This window comes from Dermochelys coriacea, chromosome 4 (assembly GCF_009764565.3).
Source record: "Dermochelys coriacea isolate rDerCor1 chromosome 4, rDerCor1.pri.v4, whole genome shotgun sequence".
Taxonomy (NCBI): domain Eukaryota; kingdom Metazoa; phylum Chordata; order Testudines; family Dermochelyidae; genus Dermochelys; species Dermochelys coriacea.
In genome coordinates this window covers 878279-904782 of record NC_050071.1, presented here as the reverse complement: position 1 = coordinate 904782, position 26504 = coordinate 878279, and the positions used below count along the sequence as shown (strand labels likewise).

General features: G+C 53.4%; 1 protein-coding gene across 3 annotated transcripts in view; it reads right to left on the bottom strand.

Moving 5' to 3' along the window:
* LOC119854513 (class I histocompatibility antigen, F10 alpha chain-like) overlaps positions 1-26504 on the bottom strand; it is a 100623-nt gene that overhangs the window by 60981 nt on the left and 13138 nt on the right. The window contains exons 6-7 of one of the 3 annotated variants that reach the window (XM_038399077.2): positions 22310-22351; positions 19801-21745 (exon numbers count right to left, since the gene is read on the bottom strand). The exons of 1 other annotated variant lie outside the window; for it this stretch is intronic. In XM_038399077.2, the coding sequence (XP_038255005.2) occupies positions 21741-21745; positions 22310-22351 (47 nt within the window). In that variant the 3' untranslated portion in view covers positions 19801-21740. Of the gene's footprint in view, positions 1-19800; positions 21746-22309; positions 22352-26504 lie in introns of those variants that run through there. One more of the 3 variants, XM_043514020.1, reaches the window with a different exon arrangement.

Genomic DNA, 26504 nt, shown 5'->3' with positions numbered 1-26504 from the left:
GGGGCAGGTGTCTGGGATTGTGGTGAACCGCGCCAAGTACACGCCCGTGCTCACAGCTCAGTGAAGAAGCCGCCAACTGACATCCCCGGCAGGCCTTGGGACTAAGGTGGAATATAGGCTGGCCCACCGGGGCTCCTCACCCTCCAAAGGTGGCAGGAGGTCTCGCCATTTTGTATCGGGGTGGGACACGAGGGTGCGGGCGTGAAGGGTGTGGAGCACGAGCGTGTAGACATGTTTTCTTGGCGCGGTTTGGAAGCAGACCAGCTGCATCTTGTGCAGCCGGCTTCTAGTGAAGGGGTGAAGGGGTCGGTTGGGTCCACAGGGCAGGGGTCCAATTAAAAGGTCCGGCGGGCCTGGGGTAACGCGTGGGCGGGGCGTGCCCTCGTGCAGGACCCGGTTGAGATGAACCCGAGCAGCGGGCGGCAAAGCGGCCTTCACCTCCTGAAGTATGCGCCGGGGAGTACAAGGTCTGGAAAGCCCCATGCGCTGATCGAGCGTCAGGGGATCCAGCCAGTCTCCCCGGTCATAGTCCAGGAGGTCTCCGACTCCTGTGACCTCTGCCAGGTTCAACCTCTGGCGCACCGAGCGGGACTCCGCCACCTGCAGACGGAGCTGGGGGTTGTGTAGCAGGGGCTCCGCGAGGAGATCTGCCCCCTTGGTGGCTGCCACGGACCTCATCATTGTAAAGAGTTTCCAGGTCTGGAGGAGGTCCTGGTAGAAGACCGGCGGCCCGGAGAGGTCTCGCGGAAGACCTCTCGGATGGAGATAAAGGAGCTGCCGGTCGTATCGGAGCCCTCGGAAGCGGCGCAGGAAGGCGTGCGCCATTATGCTCCACGCCGGACTACCTGCACCATAAAGGAGCCTCTGCAGGGTCTGGAGGTGGAAGACATGGGCCTGAGTGAGCAGACATTTTAGGCCCTGCCCTCCCTCCTCCAGAGGTAGATGGAGAACCCCTGCAGGGGCCCAGTGCAGTCCTGACCAAAAGAACTCAAGAATCGATGTCCGGAGGTTGGCCAGGAAACCCGGGGCCGGGACCAGGGTGTTGAGCCAGTACCAGAGCATGGACAGGACTAGTTGATTAAGCACTAGAGCTCTCCCTCGAAGGGAGAGGCACCGGAGTAGTCCTGTCCATTTCTGGAGCTGCTCTATCACCCTGCCCTCTAAATTCTGCCAGTTCTCCGGCGGAGAGGGATGCGTGGCAGAAAGGTAAACGCCCAGATACAGCAGCGGACCCGGGCTCCACCGGATGGCCTGAAGCGCGGGTGTGAGGGAGCTCGCCTGCCGCCAGTCCCCTACCACCAAGCCAGAGCTCTTGACCCAATTGACCCGCGCGGAGGAGTCTGCCGAATAGATGGCCTGGCAAGTCTCCACCCGCACCAAGTCGCCCGGGTCCTGAACCACGAGGAGCACGTCATCAGCGTACGCCGACAGGACCAGCCGCAGCTCCGGCTCCTGCAGCACCAACCCTGTCAACCTCCTTCGGAGGAGACAGAGGAAGGGCTCGATCGCCAGAGCGTACAGCTGGCCTGAGAGGGGCACCCCTGCCGTACTCCTCGCCCGAAGCTGACCGGTTCGGTCAGGGTCCAGTTGAGCCTTACCAGACACTCTGCGGAGGCGTACAGCACCCGGAGAAAACTCACAAACCTGGGTCCGAATCCAAACGCCTGCAGAGTGCTCAGGAGATACTTGTGATCCACCCTGTCGAATGCCTTCTCCTGATCTAAGGACAGGAGGGCGAACGACAGACCATCCCTACATCCAAGTTCCAATAGGTCCCGGACCAGATATAGGTTGTCGAAGATGCTGCGGCCCGGGACGGTGTAGGTCTGGTCTGGGTGGACCACGTCCGCCAGCACGGACCCTAGCCGCAGGGAGATGGCTTTTGCCACGACTTTGTAGTCCATGCTGAGGAGCGAGATGGGATGCCAATATCGTAAATCGCAGAGGTCCCCCTTCTTCGGCAATAAGACCAGCACGGCTCGCCTGCACAAAAGAGGGAGGACCCCGCTCTGCGAAGACTCAGCCCAGACGGTGACTAGGTCTGGGCCCAGGACGTCCCAGAACACGCAGTAGAACTCCACAGTCAGCCCGTCCATGCCCGGAGATTTATTGGTGGGCATGCGACGGAGGGCTTCCGAGAACTCGGCCAGAGTGAGAGGCAGCTCTAGCCGGTCTCGGTCGCCCACGCTGACCGTCGGGAGCTCCTCCCACAGCACTCTGCAAGCGTTAGGATCGGTCGGATCCGGGGAGAAAAGGCTTGCGTAGAAGGCTCTCGCCCTTCCACACATCTCCACCGGATCCGTGAGGGGGGTGCCATCTTCTGCCAGTAGGCAGATGACATGTTTTTTAGCCCCCCTCTTTTTCTCCAGGGCGTAGAAGAAGCGGGAGCCGCAATCCATCTCCCGAAGGAGACGGATTCGGGATCGAACAAAGGCACCCCGGGCCCGATGGTCCTTGAGGGTCCGGAGCTCCTCCCGCTTCTCCCGGCACGCTCCGCAGAGGGGTGGATCCTCGGGGCTGGCGGCCAGACGCCTCTCCAGCTCTAAGACCTCCCATTCCAACTGCTCTATCGCTGCATCCCTCCGTCGGCTGGTGCCCCGGGTGTAGTCACGGCAGAAGAGCCGGGCGCGCACCTTCCCTACGTCCCACCACCGCCGTGCCGAGGGAAAGGCACGCCGCTGCCCTCGCCAGGCCAGCCAGAACTCCCAGAAGGACACCACGAAGCCCGCATCCTCCAGCAAGCTGTTGTTAAAATGCCAATAGGCCTGCCCTGGCCTCTCCGCGCAGAGGGAGGCTGTCACGGTGGCTATCTGATGGTCAGAAAATGCGGCCGGCCGGATGCTGGAGGAGTGGGCTCGTGAAAGATGAAAGCGTGATAAATAAATGCGGTCCAACCGGGAGTGGCGCGACCGATGGGGCTCCACCCGGAGAAAGGGGAACGTGGAAGTGTCATCCGGGTGGTGGTCGCGCCAGACGTCCACCAGGGAGTGGTGTTCGACTATCTCCTGGAGGACGGCGACGGCGGCCGGGCTCCGCTCGGTCCCCGAGCAGTCCCGCTCCTCAAGGGTGATGTTAAAGTCCCCTCCCAGGACCAGGCACTCCTGAGGATCCAAGGTGCCGAGGAAAGCGGACGCCTGCTGATAGAATTGCAGCCGCTCCGGACTTGCTGCTGGGGCATAGATGTTGACGAGGTTGACTACGAGCCCCTCCATAGGGACCCGGAGGTGCGGCAGGCGACCTGGCACAGCCTCGGTGACCCCCAGCACCTCGGGCCGTAGGTTGAGGGAGAACAGGGTCGCCACTCCAGCCGTACGAACTGTGAGGTGGCTAAAGTAGACCCTGTCCCCCCAATCCAGCCGCCAGCTGTCTTCGGCGGTCGGATCCGTATGGGTCTCCTGCAGGAAAACCACAGAGTACCTCCCCTCCCGAAGGAAGGAGAGCACCTGGGACCTGCGGAGACCCATCCTACAGCCGCGGGTGTTCAATGTTGCGATGGTAAAGGGTGCCATGAGGAGGGCTGGGGGGGATCCTCGCTGGCAGAGATGCTCATGTAGGTGAGTAAGGAGTCACGGAAGAGGCGGACCCACTGGTAGGCCGCGGCGCCCTGCCTCCCGGTCCTTTTACCCTCCCTCATGAGGGCCCTTGCGGCCCGGAGAATTTGATTAAAGTCCCCCCATCACTGGAGGGCAAGCTGGACTTTGTTGCGGGAGCCATGGACGTCTTCTAGGAACTCCCGCAACTCCTCTCGCAGAGCATGGGGGGCTGGCGTTATGGTCTGGTTACTCCCCGACGGGGCCCTTGCTACAGCCCCGTGGCCCAGCGAGATGGGCAGACAGGGTGCGGACCCCCGACGGGGCTCCTGATGGGTTGACCTGAATGCTGGGGCGATAGGGGGCGGCGGAGGGAGGATAGCAGCCCCTGGTGGGTCGGGGCGGGTAAACACAAAGGCCGCTCCCTGGGATTCATCTGTTGGCAAGGGGAAGGAGACAGCCCCAGGGGCGGCAATAACATCTCGGGATGTGGACGGGATAGGGACAGGGGCAGGGGCAAGGTTAGAGGTGAGATTTTGGGTGGGGAGAGGGCTCTCAGTGATGCCGGGCGCAAACTCTCTGGTGGATTTGGCAGCCATGGCATCGGGGTGGACTCTCTTCTGTAGGGCCCTTTCCCCGAAAGGAGGTCGAATGCTCCTCACCAGCGAGGGATGCCCCTGGTGGCTCAGGTTCCAGCCGCGTGGCACTGGCTGTCGCCTCAACTGGCTCGGCGGCTCTCAGCGGGGTGCCCTCTGCAGCCGGGTTGATGGAGGAGTCCGGGGGCTCCTCGGAGCTGGGAGCGGAAGCAATGGTTGGGGGAGGGAACATGGGGAAAGGGGGGCTGGAGTGAGGTCGTCCAGATCGAGGCCCGCTGGCATAGGATCGTCCTCCCCCTGGGTGACCGGGGTCAGACCCAGGGCCTTGATCTTCTCATATATAGACGGGAAATTGTTTTCCGTCACCCCGGGATTCTCCCCGCCGGCACCTGACGTAACGATTGCTTCGGGGCACACTGGGGTTTCAGATGGTGCCTCGGGGGTCTTGGAGTGGAGGGACTCCCGTGGAGGGGAAATACCGTCTTCCAGTGCTGCCACGTCTTCCCCAGCCGGCTCTGGTGGATGGAGCACACCCGTGGGTAGAGCGGAAGGCTCGACGTCGGTGCCCCCCTTCCTGGTTTTTCGGGGGGCCTCCGCGTCAGATGGGAGGAGTGGAGCTCGAGCCTTCCGCTTGCCCCGCTTCCCCTGGACTAGGGCCCAGCCCTCCATGGCATCATCCGGGGGCTGGCTCTTAGGGGTTGTGTCAGGGGGCAGAGGCGATGGCTCAGGGACTCGAGGGGGTAACGGTGGGGCAGCACAAGGGAGGGAAGATTCCCCTTGGGGCGGGCCCTCTCCCATGCCCGGCGGTGTCCCTGCCGCACCCTCCTCCACAGGCCCCGCCAGATTGCAAGCAGCGGGGACGGGGCTCTCCCGCTCGTCTGGGCATAGTTGGGGAGGTGCCCCTTGGGCCCGAGCGGGAGCAATGGTGGACTGGGAAGGAGGAGGGGTGGTTTCGGGTGCCGGGCAGCCAGGGGTGCCGGCGATGACGGGGCCGGTGCCCTGCCGGGGCTCGGGGGTCCCGGATGGCCCTCCTTGCCGGGCCAAGGGGCAGTCCCTCCGGACGTGCCCCATCACCTGACAGAGGTAGCACCGGGCCTCCCCCATGGAATAATGCACCTGGTAATGGGCCCCCTGGTAGGGGACTAGGAAGGACCCCTCCAGTGCCTCTCCGTCGCGCGTCGCCGGCAGCAGTTGAAGCTGCACTTGCCGGCGGAACGAGAGGACGTGACGGAGGGCGGGGTCTTTGCAGCCCAACGGGAGAGGGCTGATGACAGAGATGGGCTTCCCCAAGGTAGAAAGGGCGGGTAACAGGGCGGCATTGGGGAGAAAGGGAGGGACGGAGGTCAGGACCAGGCGGACGCCCAGGTCCTCTAGCGGCTCTAGGGGGACAAAAATGCCCCCAACTGCCAGGCCCTTCTCCACCGCCTCCTGGGTGGCGGCCTCCGATGCTAAGAAGAAGACGACCTTGCCATATATTTTGGAGGCTGCCACAATGGCCGTGGGCCCCACCACCCTCGCCAACGCCCGCACATAGGTCTCCACGTGGGGTGAGGCGGGTACCAGGAGGCAACGGACGCCGCGCTTCCTGGTCATGGTGGGAAAGGGGCCCCGGCCGCTATAGATGGTAGCGGAGGCGGTGGGCTGGAGAAATGATGTAGCGGCAGGCGGGGGGGCTGCCGCCACCTGGGCGTATGCTCTGGGGGCCAGGGGAGGGACCCCTGCAGAGCTGGTGGAGGGAACAGCGGGGAGGGGCGCCCCAGCTAGAGATGGGGCCGGGGCATTGGGGGCAGTCCCTGCCATGGAGGGCCTGATTTTCTTAGCAGGGCCCTTCCCTTTCTTCTTCCCCTGGCCCCTCCCGCCAGCTGGGGGGGCTCCCCCCAAATCTGAGGGGGGGAGAGACGTGGCAGCAGTGGAGGTCACCCCGGTGCCCGTCGCTGCTGGTGCCCCAGCGGGGGCGATGGCAGATGGTTCGGCAGGGGAGGTAGAAGCTTGGGGGGGTGACGGAGGGGTAGGCGGGGGAGTGGGAGCTCGGGCTGCTGGGGGGGTCCCACCCGTCTCATCCCCCGCCATCATGAGCAAGGAGGGAAGGGGGGACACCAGAAGTAGGAGGGGAGAGGGGAAGCAGGTCGACCACTCCTCCCCGCTAGGCTGCAGGCAGGGGAGGAGGGCGCCAAAAGGGGTGGGCTGGACGGGGGGCAATCAGGGGTTAGGGGTCAGTCACCGACACAAGGTGGAATTCCGGCTCCTCTTGGTGCACTAGGGGAGGGGGGGATACAACAACATTGAGGGTGCAGTGAAGAGGGTTGTAACTGAAATGGGGAATTGCCCAAGCGCATGGGAGGGGGCATGGGCACACGGAGCGAGGGGCTAAGCGGTCTGGGGGTAGAACAGGGAAACCAAGGGGCTAGCTTCAGAGGCTGGGGCGGGGCAAACAAACAAAGGCTGCAGAAGGAAATGGGCGGGGCAGGCAAACAAAGTGAAGCTAGCATGGGGGGCTGGGACAAAAAGGGGGGGCAAAGCTACAAGTGGCAAATGGGGCAGGTAGTAAAGGGCAAGCTGGGGGGTAGGCAGTCCGGGGGGGCACATGTGCCCACATGCACTTGCACAAGTCTTTTTTAAGCTGGCTGCTGCTTCTGGCCCAAAGGGTGGAAATAGGGCGTGGCAAGCCAAGCAAGCAGCTGAGTCCAGAGGCAGGAGCTGAGGCAGATGGTATAGAGCCAGTGGGGGTGGTGGAGGGGGCAGTGGTGGTGGTAGTAGTGGTGGGGGTTGGGGGGATACACAAATGGATTGGGGGGCAGCTCCACGCCACACCCCCTGTGTCCCTGGAAACACAGTCAAAACCCCCACCAGAAGAGCACAGTTTGAAAATTAATCAGTCTTAGGCCCCCTCCACGGTGGTCTGCAAAGTCTCTAGGTGCTGCCCCACTGGCAGATGATCCTCTTCTTCTCCTCCTCGGGCTTCAGCAGCTCCAGGCAGCGGCCTCTGCAGCAGCAGCAGCTCCAGAAACTCCAGGTGGTGGTCCAGGCAGGCAGAAAGGACCCCTCTCAGGTGGTGGTGCTGGTGGTATCCACAACAGCAGTGGCTGGGGTCCCTCACTCCTCCTCTCTGGGGAGTGCGCTAGCAGCCCCCCCCCCCCGGGACTGCAGTTGCAGCAGTAGCAGCTCCCGAGAGTGGGGGGTCCAGCAACCAGGTAGCAGAGAACCGGGGGGGTGGGTGTCTGGCCCAGCCAGGGGAGCAGCTGGAGCAGCAGGGAGAGCTTAGGGCCTAGCAGCAGGAGTAGCAGCTTCCCACCTCCCTCCAAGCTAGAAGGCTATGGGAGAGTCGTGGGAGAGAGAGAAATAGAGATTCGCTCCAGGCTAAACAAATCCGTGGTACCAGGATAAGTGAAATGGCAGCTGCTCCAGGTCAATTAAGACACCTGTGGCCAATTAAGAACTTTCCAGAAGGCAGGGAGAAGGCTAGGTTGATTGGGACACCTGAAGCCAATCAGGGGCTGGCTGAAATTAGTTCAAAGCCTCCCAGTGAGTCAGGTGGGTGCATGTGAGGAGCTGTGGGAGGAAGTTGTGCTGTTGGAGAGACTGAGCAGTACACATTATATCAGGCACAAGGAAGGAGGCCCTGAGGTAAGGGTGAAGTGAAGCTTGAGTGAAGCTTGAGCCCGGAGTAGAGAGTGGGCCCGGGTTCCCCCCCCCGCCCCCCCCGCCCCTTTGCCCCCTGATTAATCACTGAGACTGGGAGACAACAGAGACTGTGCAAGGAAGGATAACTTCTCCTCACCTCCCTCGCTGGCGTATGATGAAAATGGCTCAGTAGACTGTGACTCTTGTCTCTAGAGAGAGAAGGGTTACGTGGAGGGTCACAGTGAGCCTCTGAGGCTAGCAAAATCCGCCAGGAAATGTGGGACCCACAGAGGCAAGGAGAGAGCTTTGTCACAACACAAACAGGTTGGAGACAAGTTATCGCAGGAATCACTGGAGACTAGGGGAGCATCTTCAGCTGATGTGAAACAGGCCTCAAAGCTGACTGAGTGGAAACAAGAACGCTGCAGCTTGACTGAGCCAGCTGAGAATTGAGATGTGCCCCTTTGCTAGAGTGATGGAATGACCTGTCAGGGGACTGGAAACCTGACTGGCCAATTTTTAACTTGCCCTCTATCAGCATCTTTCCTCTGAGTGCCGTCACTGTAGTTTCAATACTCCAGCACCAGACTCTCTGCCAGCTCTGGGCCTGACAAGCTTTCCTTGTGATTGGATTCTGTAGAGCAGGGGTGCAGGGAAGCAACAGGTGCATCTGACTCCTTGGTGAGGTTTTCCTTGCAAGATGTGTGTGTGAGTCTTTGTGTGTAGGAAGCAATGAGTGTAGCACTCTCACTGAACCGACAGAGGGCGACGGTGGTCGCAGCGAGACAGTAGAAGTATAAAGGGGCAAGCATGAGCATAACGATGATGATTGTGTTGTGTTTCATTCCTTAGATGTGGTGCCACCATCTTTCTCTTTAGCCTTGTAGTTTACCAAGGGTAAAACTAAGCATCTGTTGAGATACAAGGGTATTTGTGTTCATTCCTGCTAGCTACACAGGGGATTGATGTTGCTGCTTTCAATCCTCTGGCTCTCCCGAGATAAGGAGCAATTCAGGCCGTCACTGAGCTGAGGGAGGGAGATGATTTTCTGACAGGGAGGGACGCCTCCTCCTAAAGGTGCTTGGCAGGCAGCCCTCCTTCCCAGGGCCGTCCCGACAACACCCAGTTGAAAAGGGACCCTCCCCAGCCCTCCTCAGCACAGTGAAAATGAGCGAGTGATTGAGCGTGGGGGAGAGGGAACGATGGAGGGGAGGGAGATGGTGTGAGCGGGCTGGGACCTCAGTGAAAGGGCGGCACAAGGGTGTTCGGTTTTGTGGGGTGCGAAAGTTGGCAACCCTAGATCCAGGGGGCAACAACTCCAACCTCCAAAGAGGCTGGGCTGGGGCAGGACATCAGCTTGGAGGGGAGGGGTGGGTGGGGCAGTGACATCAAAGGTCTTTTGCAGGAACTCAGCCCATTGGGCAAAGGTGGGGGGAGTGGGTGACCTCACAGAGAGGCCGTGACATCAGCCGGGCAGGGCCGAGGTGCAGGGCCAGGGCAGTCTCTGAGACCCCCCTGGCTTTGCTGCCGCATGTATCCTTCTCCAGGTCTCCCATCGAGGACGGGGAGAGAATTAGGATTCACGTCTGTGAGCATGAGGAGGAGCCTCGGTGGAGTTTTCTCCTTTCCTACCACTGGTTGTGCCAGAAAACGAACTTCCCTTTGACAAGGTAAGAGGCTCCGAGAGGTCTGGAACCTGTTTGGTCTGATGCACCTGCTGCAGGCAGAATTCTCGGCACAGAAATCGCTGGCGTAAGGGGGCAGAATTTGATTTCCTACCTAGGACTTTGACCCTTGGAATCACTGGGGACCTTGGGGTTTATCCTTTTTGGTTTCCTTTTTCCTCTTTCCTCCCTCCTTTCTCCTCTTCTCTTGCTTCTTTTTCCCCTTTTCCCTGCTTCCCTCTCTCTACCAAGGAAGGGTGTGTGTGGAGTGTGGGCGAGGGATGGGGCGTTGCTCTCATTGTGGGAGGTCCTCCCAAAGGGGTGGGTCCTGATCTGAGAGTGATCCCCTCTGATGGGGACCAGGGCCATCCTTTGAGACATCTGGTTAGACCTCTCAGCCTCCCACCACTCAGCATCTCAACGCTGATTGGCCGAGCAGGGGGCTGTCGACAGCGAGGAGACTCAGGTCCTTTTGGTCTCTTTTCAAATTAGGGAAATAAGACACAACCAATGCAAAGTATGGGATTCATCTTGCTGCTTCTCTCCATTAATTGTCTCTTAGCAGTTTATGATTTCCTCTACTGTTCTAGGTCTTCTAAAATACTTTCTGAATAATTCCTATGAACAACTGTTGGTCTGTAGGTCACCTGAGAGCACTTTATTCTCAACGGTCAATGTATTAAATTCAAGATGTGACAGATAGGTTGAAAGTCAAGAACAGTGTTTCCTCTAATTTGTTATGTCCGTGTACGGACTGAATTTTATGTGCACCACTATGGAAGTGAGGTGTAACCCCTCAGCTGTCTCTTGGTGCAGATTGAAAAATTCATTCTGCACGTGGACGGTGTGTGGCAGGGTGAGGCTGAACTGTTTGGAGTGTGGGAGGGGGCTCAGGTGGGGCAGAAGGTTGGGGTGTGGGCTGTTGTGTAGGGCCAGGGATGAGGGACTCAGGGCTAGGGCAGAGGGTTGTGGTGCAAGGGTGTGAGGGATCCGGTTGAGTGTGCGGTCTCTGGTGTGAGAACTCCAGCAACTGAGAGGGCAAGGGATTTACAGTCAAATTGTTTCAAATGCTGCATTTGTCGGCTGACATTTAATAGCAACGCTTAGCTAACATCATGGAGAAAGGAATTCTCTGCTAAGGATTGAACATGCCCCTATCGCCAACTCCACCCCTTCCCTGAAGGGAGTGAGCTCAGAACAACCCCTCCTCACCCAGACACACACAAACCCACAGCCGGGCGCCCAGGACAAAGCAAGGGAGGGGCTTGCTTGGCTTGTTTTAGATTTTACTTGAGAATAGTTTTTTCAAAAGCATTTCCTGCCCTTGTTCCCCATGGGAAGGAAGCAGATGCTTCTGGGGAAGGGAACCTCAGTGTGGTGGAGCTGAGAATTTGGGGAGAGGCAGAGGGAAGGGAGTGGGTGAGGGGGTGAAGGGGCAGTTGTGGGGGAGGGAGGCTAAAGGGGGTCAGGTGGGACAGCTAGGTGAGGAGTTCGGGGGGAAGGCTGAAGGAGGGTAGTTGGATGTGGGAGGGGAAGACTGAAAGGGCAGCTGGGGAGGAGCCTGGGAGGCAGGGGGAAGGTTGAGAGGGAGGGGCGATGAGGGGGAGGGAACCGGGGCAGTTGGCGGAGGCTGAAGGGGGGCTGAAGAGGTGATGGGGGGAAGGGGACATTTGGAGGGAGGCTGAAGGGGTGATGAGGTGAAAGGGGCCAGGGGCAGATAGACAGCTGGGGGGGGGGGGTGCTGCTCATTCCCCCGGGAGGGGAGGAGGAAGAGGAGCTGCCCTGGTATCAGAAGCTGCTTCTTTATTACAAATTGGTACTTCACTGTTCCTGAGCAGGGTCCTGGGATCAAAAGGTTCGACAGGGAACTAGTTAGATTCCTGGCGGCTCGGTCCATCGATGGCAATTAGCCAGGATGGGCAGGCCTGGTGTCCCTAACCTCTGTTCGTCAGAAGCTGGGAATGGGCCACAAGGGATGGATCACGGCATGATTCCTGTCTGGTCATTCCCTCTGGGTCACCTGGCACTGGCCCCTGTCGGCAGATGGATACTGGGCTAGATGGACCTTTGATCTGACCCCATGTGGCTGCTCTTATGTTCTGATGTTCTTAATTGACATCGGCAAGTGACTGCCCTTCCTCACCACCAGAATCTGCTCCCTGCAACCAAAGGCAGGGAAAATCCCCCGGAAGGGGGGAAATTGGAGGGGAGGGATGGGCAAAGGGACAAAATGGGGACAGGATCAGGGGTTCAGATGGGGGGAGGGCTGCCCTGCCAGGTAGGTGCAGAAGGGAAAAACCCCAGATAGAGGATAGCAGAGGGGATAACTGTTACCACAGATGGGGTGAGCCATCAGAAGTAGTTCCAAAACAGGGTGTGGTGGATGGTAGAAACTTGTGTTCCTCACTGGATGGTCCCTGTCAGCACCCCATCCCCAGGGCTGTGGTGTTAAAGGCCCCGGCTGGCCCAATGCCCAGGTACCGCAGCTCTTCTCTAGCTGACATGGTGGACTGAGCTGCCACAGGAAACTTACAGAAGCGACTTTGTCTGTACAAAGTGCAAGCTGGTCTCCATATTACAAGAGAAGGTTCAAGGTCTGGAGAAACAAGTATCGACCCTGCGTTGCATAAGAGAAACTGAAGATTTCCTGGACTGACGTCAGGATATGCTTCTATGCACACAATGTTCTGAAGATTCAGAGCAGGCTGCGCAGCGGGGACAGGAGGACGGTGAAGTAATTTGGCAGCATGTGACCTCCAGAAGAAGAAAAGGGAGCGTCCATGTACCAGCAACGCAGATACAGGTAAGCAACTGTTTTCATGTTCTCTCCACAGGTACTAATGCGGAGAGTGGACTAGATGATACATCTGAGGGAAGGGAACAGAAGGAGACTCCGCCGATTGGAAGGCATGAGATGCACTGTCCTAGGGATGGGGGTTCCACGACCACCGCTCCGAAGAGAAGAAAATGGTTGGTGGTGGTCGGAGACTCTCTCTTCAGGGGGACTGAGTCATCTATTTGCTGCCCCGACCGGGAAAACCAAGAAGTCTGCTGCTTGCCAGGAGCTAGGATTCACGATGTAACGGAGAGACTGCCGAGACTCATCAAGCCCTCGGATCGCTACCCCTTCCTGCTTCTCCATGTGGGCACCAATGATACTGCCAAGAATGACTTTGAGCAGATCACTGTGGCTCTGGGAAGAAGGATATTGGAGTTTGAGGCGCCAGTGGTGTTCTTGTCCATCCTCCCCGTGGAAGGAAAAGGCCCGGGTAGAGACCGTTGAATCGTGGAAGTCAACGAATGGCTACGCAGGTGGTGTCGGAGAGAAGGCTTTGGATTCTCTGACCATGGGATGGTGTTCCAAGAAGGAGGAGTGCTAGGCAGAGACGGGCTCCACCTAACGAAGAGAGGGAAGAGCATCTTTGCAAGCAGGCTGGCTATCCTAGCGAGGAGGGCTTTAAACTAGGTTCACCGGGGGAAGGAGAACAAAGCCTTGAGGTAAGTGGGGATATGGGATACTGGGAGGAAGCATGAGCAGGAGAACACGAAAGGGGAGGGCTCCTGCCTCATACTAAGAAAGCAGGACAAACAGCAAGTTATCTCAAGTGTCTATAGACAAATGCAAGAAGCCTGGGAAACAAGCAGGGAGAACTGGAGGTCCTGGCACAGTCAAGGAATTGTGAGGTGACTGGAATAACAGAGACTTGGTGGGATAACTCACATGACTGGAGTACTGTCATGGATGGATCTAAACTGTTCAGGAAGGACAGGCAGGGCAGAAAAGGTGGGGGAGTTGCATTGTATGTAAGAGAGCAGTATGACTGCTCAGAGCTCCGGTATGAAACTGCAGAAAAACCTGAGTGTCTCTGGATTAAATTTAGAAGTGTGAGCAACAAGGGTGATGTTGTGGTGAGAGTCTGCTATAGACCACTAGACCACGGGGATGAGGCTTTCTTCCGGCAACTAACAGAAGTTACTAGATCACAAGCCCTGGTTTTATGGGAGACTTCAATCACCCTGATATCTGCTGGGAGAGCAATACAGCGGTGCACAGACAATCCAAAAAGTTTTTGGAAAGTGTAGGGGACAATTTCCTGTTGCAAGGGGTGGAGGAACCAACTGAAATTGCAAGCCCATTAGCAAGAATTTTTAATGAATCTGTAAACTCAGGAGTTGTAGCGAATGATTGGAGAATTGCTAATATAGTTCCTATTTTTAAGAAAGGAAAAAAAAGTGATCCAGGTAACTACAGAAATAAAAAGGAGTACTTGTGGCACCTTAGAGACTAACAAATTTATTTGAGCATAAGCTTTCGTGAGCTACAGCTCACTTCATTGGATGCATAGGGTAACTACAGGCCAGCGAGTTTGACATCTGTAATATGCAAGGTCCTAGAAAAAATTTTGAAGGAGAAATTACTTAAGGACATTGAAGTCAATGGTAAATGGGACAAAATACAACATGGTTTTACAAAAGGTAGATCGTGCCAAACCAAACTGATCTCCTTTTTTGAAACAGTAACAGATTTTTTAGATAAAGGAAAAGCAGTGGATCTAATTTACCTAGATTTCAGTAAGGCATTTGATAACGTGCCACATGGGGAATTATTAGTTAAATTGGAGAAGATGGGGATCAATATGAACATCAAAAGGTGGATAAGGAATTGGTTAAAGAAGAGACTGCAACGGGTCCTACTGAAAGGCGAACTGTCAGGCAGGAGGGAGGTTATCAGTGGAGTTCCTCAGGGATCGGTTTTGGGACCAATCTTATTTAATCTTTTTATTACTGATCTTGGCACAAAAAGTGGGAGTGTGCTAATAAAGTTTGCAGATGATACAAAGCTGGGAGGTATTGCCAATTCGGAGAAGGATCGGGATATTATACAGGAGGATCTGGATGACCTTGTAAGCTGGAGTAATAATAATAGGATGAAATTTAATAGTGAGAAGTGTAAGGTTATGCATTTAGGGACTAATAACAAGAATTTTAGTTATAAATTGGGGACGTATCAATTAGAAGTAACGGAAGAGGAGAAGGACCTTGGAGTATTGGTTGATCATAGGATGACTATGAGCTGCCAATGTGATATGGCTGTGAAAAAAGCTAATGCGGTTTTGGGATGCATCAGGAGAGGCATTTCCAGTAGGGATAAGGAGGTTTTAGTACCGTTATACAAGGCACTGGTGAGACCTCACCTAGAATACTGTGTGCAGTTCTGGTCTCCCATGTTTAAAAAGGATGAATTCAAACTGGAGCAGGTACAGAGAAGGGCTACTAGGATGATCCGAGGAATGGAAAACTTGTCTTATGAAAGGAGACTTAAGGAGCTTGGCTTGTTTAGCCTAACTAAAAGAAGGTTTCAGAGTAGCAGCCGTGTTAGTCTGTATTCGCAAAAAGAAAAGGAGTACTTGTGGCACCTTAGAGACTAACAAATTTATTAGAGCATAAGCTTTCGTGAGCTACAGCTCACTTCATCGGATGCATTTGGTGGAAAAAGCAGAGGAGAGATATATATACACACACACAGAGAACATGAAACAATGGGTTTATCATACACACTGTAAGGAGAGTGATCACTTAAGATGAGCCATCACCAGCAGCAGCTCTCAAAACTGGATACTCTCATAAAGAACCAACCTTCCACACAAACTTCCTCGTGGCTGGACTTTACAAAAACTAGACAAGCCATTTACAAAACACACTTTGATTCTCTACAAAAGAAAAAGGACACTAAGCTATCTAAACTACTATATGCCACAAGGGGCCACAACAATGGTTCCCGTAACCCACCCAGCAATATTGTTAATCTATCCAACTATACTCTTAGCCCAGCGGAAGAATCTGTCCTATCTCGGGGCCTCTCCTTTTGCCCCTCCACCCCCACGAACATGATACAGTTCTGTGGTGACCTAGAATCCTATTTTCGACGTCTCAGACTCAAGGAATATTTCCAACACACCTCTGACCAACATATTAACCCACAGAGACCTTCCTGCCAACACTACAAAAAGAAGGATTCTAGGTGGACTCCTCCTGAAGGTCGAAACAGCAGCCTGGATTTCTACATAGACTGCTTCCGCCGACGTGCACGAGCTGAAATTGTGGAAAAGCAGCATCGCTTACCCCATAACCTCAGCCATGCAGAACACAGTGCCATCCACAGCCTCAGAAACAACTCTGACATCATAATCAAAAAGGCTGACAAAGGAGGTGCTGTCGTCATCATGAATAGGTCAGAGTATGAACAAGAGGCTACTAGGCAGCTCTCCAACACCACTTTCTACAAGCCATTACCCTCTGATCCCACTGAGAGTTACCAAAAGAAACTACAGCATTTGCTCAAGAAACTCCCTGAAAAAGCACAAGAACAAATCCGCACAGACACACCCCTGGAGCCAGGACCTGGGGTATTCTATCTGCTACCCAAGATCCATAAACCTGGAATCCTGGACGCCCCATCATCTCAGGCATTGGCACCCTGACAGCAGGATTGTCTGGCTATGTAGACTCCCTCCTCAGGCCCTTCGTTACCAGCACTCCCAGCTATCTTCGAGACACCACCGATTTCCTGAGGAAACTACAGTCCATTGGTGATCTTCCTAAAAACACCATCCTAGCCACTATGGATGTAGAAGCCCTCTACACCAACATTCCACACAAAGATGGACTACAAGCCGTCAGGAACAGTATCCCCGATACTGTCACGGCTAACCTGGTGGCAGAACTTTGTGACTTTGTCCTGACCCATAACTATTTCACATTTGGTGACAATGTATACCTTCAAATCAGCGGCACTGCGATGGGTACCCGCATGGCCCCACAGTATGCCAACATTTTTATGGCTGACTTAGAACAACGCTTCCTCAGCTCTCGTTCCCTAATGCCCCTACTCTACTTGCGCTACATTGATGACATCTTCATCATCTGGACCCATGGAAAAGAAGCTCTTGAGGAATTCCACCATGATTTCAGCAATTTCCATCCCACCATCAACCTCAGCCTGGACCAGTCCACACAAGAGATCCACTTCCTGGACACTACGGTGCTAATAAGCGATGGTCACATAAACACCACCCTATATCGGAAACCTACTGACCGCTATTCCTACCTACATGCCTCTAGCTTTCATCCAGATCATACCACTCGATCCATTGTCTACAGCCAAGCGCTACGATATAACCGCATTTGCTCCAACCCCTCAGACAGAGACAAACACCTACAAGATCTCTATCATGCATTCCTACAACTACAGTACCCACCTGCTGAAGTGAAGAAACAGATTGACAGAGCTAGAAGAGTACCCAGAAGTCACCTACTACAGGACAGGCCCAACAAAGAAAACAACAGAACGCCACTAGCCATCACCTTCAGCCCCCAACTAAAACCCCTCCAACGCATCATCAAGGATCTACAACCTATCCTGAAGGACGAGCCATCGCTCTCTGAGATCTTGGGAGACAGACCAGTCCTTGCTTACAGACAGCCCCCCAATCTGAAGCAAATACTCACCAGCAACCACACACCACACAACAGAACCACTAACCCAGGAACCTATCCTTGCAACAAAGCCCGTTGCCAACTCTGTCCACATATCTATTCAGGGGATACCATCATAGGGCCTAATCACATCAGCCACACCATCAGAGGCTCGTTCACCTGTGCATCTACCAATGTGATATATGCCATCATGTGCCAGCAATGCCCCTCTGCCATGTACATTGGCCAAACTGGACAGTCTCTACGTAAAAGAATGAATGGACACAAATCAGACGTCAAGAATTATAACATTCAAAAACCAGTTGGAGAACACTTCAATCTCTCTGGTCACTCGATCACAGACCTAAGAGTGGCTATACTTCAACAAAAAAGCTTCAAAACAGACTCCAACGAGAGACTGCTGAATTGGAATTAATTTGCAAACTGGATACAATTAACTTAGGCTTGAATAGAGACTGGGAATGGATGAGTCATTACACAAAGTAAAACTATTTCCCCATGGTATTTCTCCCTCCCACCCCACCCCCCACTGTTCCTCTGATATTCTTGTTAACTGCTGGAATTAGCCTACCTGCTTGTCACCATGAAAGGTTTTCCTCCTTCCCCCCCCTGCTGCTGGTGATGGCTCATCTTAAGTGATCACTCTCCTTACAGTGTGTATGATAAACCCATTGTTTCATGTTCTCTGTGTGTGTGTATATATATCTCTCCTCTGCTTTTTCCACCAAATGCATCCGATGAAGTGAGCTGTAGCTCACGAAAGCTTATGCTCTAATAAATTTGTTAGTCTCTAAGGTGCCACAAGTACTCCTTTTTTTTTAAAAGAAGGTTGAGGGGAGATATGATTGCTCTCTCTCTATAAATATATCAGAGGGATAAATACAGGAGAGGGAGAGGAATTATTTCAGCTCAGCACCAATGTGGACACAAGAACAAATGGGTATAAACTGGCCACCAGGAAGTTTAGACTTGAAATCAGACAAAGGTTTCTAACCATCAGAGGAGTGAAGTTTTGGAATAGCCTTCCAAGGGAAGCAGTGGGGGCAAAAGATCTATCTGGCTTTAAGATTCTACTTGATAAGTTTATGGAGGAGATGGTATGATGGGATAATGGGATTTTGGTAAGTAATTGATCTTTAAATATTCAGGGTAAATAGGACTAATCCCCTGAGATAGGATATTAGATGGATGGGATCTGAGTTACCCAGGAAAGAATTTTCTGTAATATCTGGCTGGTGAATCTTGCCCATATGCTCAGGGTTTAGCTGATTGCCATATTTGGGGTCGGGAAGGAATTTTCCTCCAGGGCAGATTGGAGAGGCCCTGGAGGTTTTTCGCCTTCCTCTGTAGCATGGAGCACAGGTCACTTGAGGGAGGCTTCTCTGCTCCTTGATGTCTTTAAACCATGATTTGAGGACTTCAATAGCTCAGACATAGGTGAGGTTTTTCATAGGAGTGGGTGGGTGAGATTCTGTGGCCTGCGTTGTGCAGGAGGTCGGACTAGAGGATCAGAATGGTCCCTTCTGACTTTAGTATCTATGAATCAATGAGGCTCAGGTTACAGGCCCCCCCTGCCTGGGGCTGAAGCTCTTGGGCTTGGACTCCCCCACCCAGGGCAGTAGGGCTCAGGCAGGCTTGGACTTGGCCCCCCCTCTTCCCCCCCCCCCCGGGGACATGTAGTAATTTTTGTTGTCAGAAAGGGGTCATGGTGCAATGAAGTTGGAGAACTCCTGTTCTAGATCAAAACATCCCGTCAGCCGCTCACTCACAAGAGCCCCTGGGCTGCCTGAAACCGGCACAGTCATCATCACAACCACAACAGAGTGAAACTACACTAGACCACGGCCGCTGCAACAGCCCTCCATCAAGAAGGGAAGTCATCACGCAGAGAGGAGGCAGCACCAGCTCCTGGGAGACCACAGGGGGGTATGGATGAGCTTGGAGTGTGCTCTGGGGTGGGGGATATAGACAGGGAGCTCCCCAACCAACACCAAGCCCCTCCATCCCCACACCAACTAGGGCAAATCACTGTCCACACAGCTGAGATGCTATTCATCTCTTAAAGGAAGATTTGAGGGGGATTTTTGACCTTTCAACTCTGGAGAAATAGGGGTGGTAAGGGTACAAGACCCTGCCCAGAGTGAGCTTTTTGATGCCAGCTCACGCCCTGCGATGGGTCAGGGAATCAGCTCCCTTTTGGATGAAGGTGACTGGTTCAGAGGCATCTTTAAGACCAGCCACCATGAGTAGAGGGGAAGGCTATAAAGTTTGCACTGGCTGCTCCTGTGCTCTCTGCTACTAGGCGAGATGAACCCTGGGCACCAAGCTCCCAAATTCCCAAAGGAGGAGCCACCTCCATGTCCCCGTTACACTGTGGTATGATAGAGTCTCACGTAGGAGGTTAGAGTTAAACCCAGCAAGCGCTGCAGGCTCCATGGGACAGGCAGGGGGGCTTGGCCCAGTCTGTGGAAGCTGGTAAGGGAGGGGTCTCCAGGCCATCTCTGTCTCTCACCTGTCACCCTCACCAGGCTGGGTCCAGGCAGCCCCACTACGGGGGAAGGAACAAGGCAGCTCCCCTGCTGTTCTCCTGAGCACACTGGACTACTAGTGCCAGGTGCAGCTGCAGCATCACTAACAGGGAGAGATACAATAACATCAGATTGACTGGATCGGAAGCGAGTATGGACACGCTAACCTGGAGTATCTTCAAGGTTCTTACTGGGCACCCATGTGAGTTTTAGTTAAAAGTTTTGCTGATAAGCAGAAATTATAAGGTTTTGCTGTTGCTAGAGAAATTGCTTTAGCCCATTAGGGGTTATGATCTGTTTATCTATCTCTATGCAGATATGCCTACAATAACTGTATTTGACAAAACTCACACAAAAGTTAAAACTGTTGCCTGAAAGTACTTTTAATACTAATAGTTGCATCTATTTGACATTTTTCTAAATACTTTCCCAAAGTTTCAGATAAATTACATCTTTCTTGGAAACAAGTACAGAGGGGTAGCCATGTTAGTCTGTATCCACAAAAACAACGAGGAATCTGGTGGCACCTTAAAGACTAACTGATTTATTTGGGCATAAGCTTTCGTGGGCCCACCAGACTCCTCGTTATCTTTCTTAAAGCTTATTTTTAGGCTATACCATGGTTTGATTTTATTTTTCATTTAATACACTAAGAATATAAACAATATAGGCCCTGGGCATATTTCACAGCATTCGTTGAACAGGAGCACTTGTGGTGTGAAAAATGTTTCTCTTGAGTCTGGACCGTGACTATATCTTGAGCAAGAAATTTGGACCTTGAGAAAAAATAATTCACTACCCCGGCATTAAGGGCTGCTCTGAAGAGGACGGTGATCAAGTGTTCTCCACGTGCACTGATAGTAGGGGAAGGGGGAATTTAGGTTACACATTAGGAAAAACTTTCTAGCTCTAAGGACAGTTCACTGTGGAACAGGTTGTCACAGACTCACAGGCCAGTGCTCTCTTGGCTCCATCTGGCCCCTGGGAGGAACTGGCCTTTCAGAGTATTGACCCTACGCAAAGTCACACTCTTTGCTCAGGGTTTAAGCTGTAGGCTTCTCCTGCGCCTCCCAGTACCGCCCGTCTGAGCCTCCAGCATGCCTGCCTCTCTCGAGCCTGCAGTGATTCTCAGCCAGCAGAGCACAGTAGGGTTTATTGTACATCTGGAGCAGATTACAAGACGTTCTCAGGGGCGTCCATCTGGGTCTGTCCCCGTCCAGGTGGGCTCAGGTCGCTCTTTGTTCCCAGGCCAGAAGTAAATCCTCCTTTCTGTGGCCCACCCTATATCATCTCCAAGGCCCCACCTCCATCTGTCTTGTTTCCCCAGCAAACAGATCTCCAGGTGACTCTCTCTTCAGTTCTTTGTTCTCTCCGCTGCCCATAACTGGCTGGCTCCAAATTGGGATGGGCCTTCGGGTCATCAGTCGCTAAGTTACAAAGTGTGCAGGCCATGGTCTGGGGTCCAGGCTGCTAGACTGGGTCACACCTTGTCCTTTACAACAGACACCCCAACTCCCACCTGGGTTAGACATGCAGCACATGGGGGAAACTGAGGCACAGAGTTACATACGTAACGTTAGGAAAATATCCCACTTCATCACACAGGTTGCCTAGAGAGGATGTGGAATCCCCGTCATTGGAGATTTTTAAGAACAGGTTGGACAAACACCTGTCAGGGATGGTCTAGGTTAACTTGGTGCTGCCTGAGATTGGGGCTGGACTTGACGATCTCTTGAGGGCCCTTCTAGCCCAGCATTCCTATAGCTCTATGAATGGTGAAAAGGACATTCGAGGCACTTACAAACTAAACTCAGACACTTATTCCTGTCCAGCAGACGTCCTCAGCTGATGATGGCAACAGCGCTACTTGCTGCTAGTAGACCAGGCCATTTACCAGGTTAGAATCATGAAATTCAACAGAAAAAAAAGCCGTCCCCACCATAGACGCACAAGCAGTTACTGCTCACAGATCTAGCGCACCGTACAGGGTGTGCAAACAGCACTGCGCAGCCGGAGCACTGCGTGCACACACTAAATGGGGCAAATACTAAACAAGTTTTTAATCCATTAACATTTTGGAAATTATTTTGTGCAAATAAAACATTACAGAAAACTATGACATCTGAAAAGCAAAAAGTGGTTCAGTGAGCAGAGATGAGGCCAGAAATCCCACACGGGACGCTCCAAGTGCCAGAGAAAAGCTAGGGAGGGGTGGATTGGTTCTTGTAGGGAGACAGAGCAGAGCTCCTCCATCTTCCTCTGTGGGGTCCTCTCAGGTTGTGGCACAGACTCCAACAGGCTCTGTTAAGCTGCAGAAGTTAAACACAGGCAACGTCTATTAAAGGGAACCTGCCACAATGTTTTGCGATGACAGTGCACACTGCTGTGGGACGGTCGCCCTAGTGGCCATGTTCAGTGGACAAAATCTCTAACCCCGTCGACAAAGCTTGTAGCTCAAGTGTCAGCGATCTGTGTTCCTGGAGCCTCAGGTGCTGGGCTCTGTCCCTCCTGCTTCCTCCCTGCAGTTCACGGGAGACTGTTCTCTGAAGCAGCTGGAGTTTATCATTGCAAAAGCTGAGCTCAGCCCATGCTGTGTCAGCAGCCACAGAGAAATCCCTCTCACTAGAGTCTTTCACACCTAAAGTCATGGCAGAGAAAACAAGGGGGATTTGGCTGCAAACCTGTTCCTGCATCCCCAGTGTGAATAAAAGGGAAATAATAGATCCAGAACTCGCCTGTTCTGCTCCTTGAGGCTGGTTTGCTAGAGGGGATGGTCCAGGGAGACTCAGGGTTCAATGACTTGGACTAGGTGTCTCTCTCTAAAGGCCTCAGTGAGAGCAGTGAACCCCTAGGCTAGAGCCCCCCTCACTTACCCTTGGCAGACAGGTGAGAGCCACTAGATCCATGGTCATTTGCTGTGCAAAGGAGGAGGAGAAGAGAGAGGATATTAGTGTCTCTCACAGGGCAGGGTGTCAGCGTAGTTAGTAGATACGGGGACTCCTATCCAAAGGGAACAGTCATCACCTCACTCTTCCCTAGCAGTGAGCTGGTTGGTTCACAGACCAGTCTACAGGGCAGCTGCCCAGGATTTCCACTGTTCACCTGCAAAAAATGTCACCATTGTAGGGGGTCAGCACTGCTCTGTGCTCTTCATGCCTCGTCAGAACGGGAGCCCGGACTACTCAACATTCAATGGCTGGCAAAGCAGGAGATGCTGGGCTAAGGATACCCCTGCCAAACAACCTCAACTGCGCCTCCTTTGGTCTGTGCCCAGAGGGGTCCCTCACACAGACCACAGATGTCACCCTCCCGCCTGCCAATGAACAGCGATTCCCGCCTTAATCAATGGCGCTGCACCCAACAGTGTGGACAGTATGAAGAGGAATGCTGATTTGGGGTGGTGCTGGGCGCACAGACAAGGGCAAGTTTGGTTTGGCATGGTGCTGGTCAACTTCCTGTTCCTATTCCCAGACCCACTGGGGCAGAGTTCGAGTTGTGTGGGACGCATCATTCTACCTCTACATATCCTGGTTTGCCAACCTTTGACTTCTGGGAATTAAACACCCTCTAGCGAATATGTAAGAGGCGAGCCCTGCAGCTCAGTTGAGCAGGAGTCGCCAAGGAAGTCACACGCTTCCGGCCCACTGCTGGAGCCCTTGGAAGACTCCTGGTATCTTGGGAGTGTCCCTGGGACAGCAGAACTGCCAGACGCCCGACGCTGAGGAGCTGCTGGGATTGCCACTGGCAGTGTGCACCACGGGGAGATGGAGGACGACCCGGGGTTCAGCTACACCCGGGGAGGGGAGGAAGTAGCCCAGGGGCAGCTGACGACTGTCCAGCTACGTTGCTGGCTGGCACTAGGTCAGTGTGTTGCGGCTGGATCCCCGCTGAGCCAGTGGCAGACCGCTCTGCTGTTGTTAGAGCCCTGGGCTGGGACACAGTGGAGTCGGGGGGGCGCACGTTCCCCTGTCACCCTAACCCCGGGGTTGGCAGCCTCCCCACCTTAGGCCAGGAGGCCTGAGCAAGTCAATAGCACCTGCCTGAGCCCTAGGCTGTTCCCTGCTCTATCCTGCCGGAGGGCTGACACCTTAGACGGCCAACTTCCCCCTTGCTTAGACTGTTATTCCAGGAGCGTCAGCAAAGGGACGTGTCCTTCCTCAGAGATGGACACCGAGGGAGACCCACACCCGCCTACTCGCTTACACAAACCCATTCTGACAGGATACAGGGAGCCCAGGGCAGGGCTGAGCACCTGCAAGCTTAACTCCCCATTAACAAAGTTCTTGCATGTGAATTTCCGTTGTTCTGGAGTAACGAGGAGGAGGGAGGGAGGCATGATTGAGGGCCAGCTGAAGGAGGAAGGGTGGTGCTTTGAGGAGGTTTTGTTGGCACTTCTCAAACCCCCTCCATTACCCACTGAGGCACCCTGGAGAGGGTAAAGAGAAAGCTGGACGACTAGACCCTAGCAGGGCCCGGCAGATCTGCGCATTTTATACTGACTTTTGGTGCCAGGCATTAGATGGCCTTAGATGCAGACCATCATTTATGTAAATATTTTCCATAGTTGTTAGTCTTGGTCTTGTTCCTAAAGGAGACAACTGAGGAAAGGATTTGAACTCGTGGTCAGTGAGGTGACAGAATGGTGCCGATCTGAAGTCAATGGAAAGACTCCCATTGGCTTCAACAGGCTTTGGATCAGGCCCAGATTTCACAAACATCAAACTCCAACTTTCAGATGAGTCAAAAGAAATGTAACAATATAAGTAGGTCAGACACCTTCAAGGTCATATTCAGCCACACACAGCACAGCTCTAGGGGGATAATAATTCAGCCCAACACCACCGAATATTCCTGACCATTGCCTTGTCTACACTAGCAAAATTGGGACCCCTACCCACAAGTGATGCAATTCCACCAGAGATCGCAATGGTGGAGATGGGGTTCAGGTGGCTTTAATCACTGTGTCATCTAGAGTTGTTCTGAGCAACGTTAGATAATGTGTCAACAGCACTCTACACTATTGAAGACGAGATCTGTTGGGAAAACAACAACATGGCACAGATTAACCAACAAGTTCTGGGAATCTATTCGGGACAATTTTTCTTTCAGAAGGTGGAGAAAGCTACTGGGGGAGAGGCTGTTCTAGATTTGATTTTGACAAATAGGAAGGAACTGGTTGAAAGTGGAAGGCAGCTTGGGTGAAAGCGATCATGAAATCATAGAGTTCATCATTCCAAGGAATGGCAGGAGGGAGAACAGCACAATAAAGACAATGGATTTCAAGAAGGCAGACTTTAGCAAACTCAGGAAGTTGGTAGGTAAGGTCCCATTGCAACAGGGCCCTCCCTAGGGGGGCGTGGGTCCCGGGATAACCCCTCCTCCACCCCAGGCCCCACCCAACCCCGTCCCTTCTTGCCCCCACCCCCATTCCACCCCTTCCCCTGCCCTACTTCTTCCTGTCCCTGCTCTGCCCCGCCCCCATTCCGCCCCTTCCCCCCAAGTGCCCACCCCCTCCTCTCCCAAGCAATGCCGAGAGCTGGTGAGGCGGAGCGAAGCATGGCCGTTCGCACTGCTGCTGGCCCCCAGGCCACCCAGGTCCCGCATCCCCTGAAGGGTGGGGCCCCCCCACAAAGCACGGGGCCCAGGGCGCCCGCCCCAAGCTATCCAATGGACAGGACCGCTCTGTATGGGAAGCAAGTCTAAAGGGGAAGACAGTTCAGGAGAGTTGGAAATTATTCAATGAGACATCAAGGGTACAAGTGTAAACTATCCCACTGCACAGGAAGGACAGGATGGATGGCAAGAGACCACACTGGTTGAACCATGAGATCTTCAATGATCTGAAACTCAAGACTCCTACAAAAAGTGGAAACTAGGTCAAATTACAAAGGATAACTATAAACAAATAACACAAGCAGGTAGGGACAAAATTTGAAAGGCCAAGGCACAAAATGAGATTAAATTAGCTAGAGACATAAAGGGTAACAAAAGTCATTCTATAAATACATTAAAAGCAAGGACAGGGTAGGCCCGTTACTCAAGGAGAAGGGAAAGACAATAACAGAAAATGTGAAAATGGCAGAAGTGCTAAATGACTTTTCTGTAACGTGATTTAGACAAGTTAGAAGTTTTCAAGTTGCCAGGACCTGATGAAATGCATGCTAGAATACTCAAGGAGCTGACTGTGGAGATATCTGGGCCATTGGTGATTATCTTCGAAAAGTCATGGAAGACGGGAGATTCCAGAGGACTGTAAGAGGACAAATATAGTGCGGGTCTGTAGAAAAGGGGATAAGGACAAGCTGGGGCATTACAGACCTGTAATCCCCGCTCCCAGTGCTGTTAGCTACGCTCCTCGTGGGGGTGGCTTTTTAGAGCGCTGGGAGAGCTCTCTCCTAGCGCTGGTGCCACGATTCCATGCTGGTGCCGTGGCAGCGCTTTAACGCTGCTAATGTAGACAAAGCCTAAGTCTTTTGATACTGTCTCACATGACAGTCTCAAAACAAGGGAAATACAGCCTAGGTGGAGCTACTATAAGGTGGTTACAGAACTGGTTGGAAAACCGTTCCCAGAGAGTAGTTATCAGTGGTTCACAGTCAGGCTGGGGGTCCCACAGAGATCAGTTCTGAGACCAGTTCTGTTCAATAGTTTCATCAATGATTTAGATGATGGCATAGAGAGTACACTTATAAAGTTTGTGGAGATACTAAGCGGGAAGGGGTTCCAAGTGCTTTGGAGGGCAGGATTCGAATTCAAAATTATTTGAATAAACTGGAGACAAGATCTGAAGTAAATAGGATGAAATTCAACAAGGACAAATGCAAAGTACTCCACTTAGGACGGAACAATCAGTTGCACACATACAAAATGGGAAGTGACTGTCTAGGAAGGAGTAATGTGGAAAGGGTCTAGGGGTCATAGTGGACCACAATCTAAATATGAGTCAACAGTGTAACACTGTTGCAAAAAAAGCAAACATCCTTCTGGGACGTATAAGCAGGAGTGTTGAAAGCAAGACACGAGAAGTAATTCTTTCACTATACTCTGTGCTGATAATACAATTTAGCT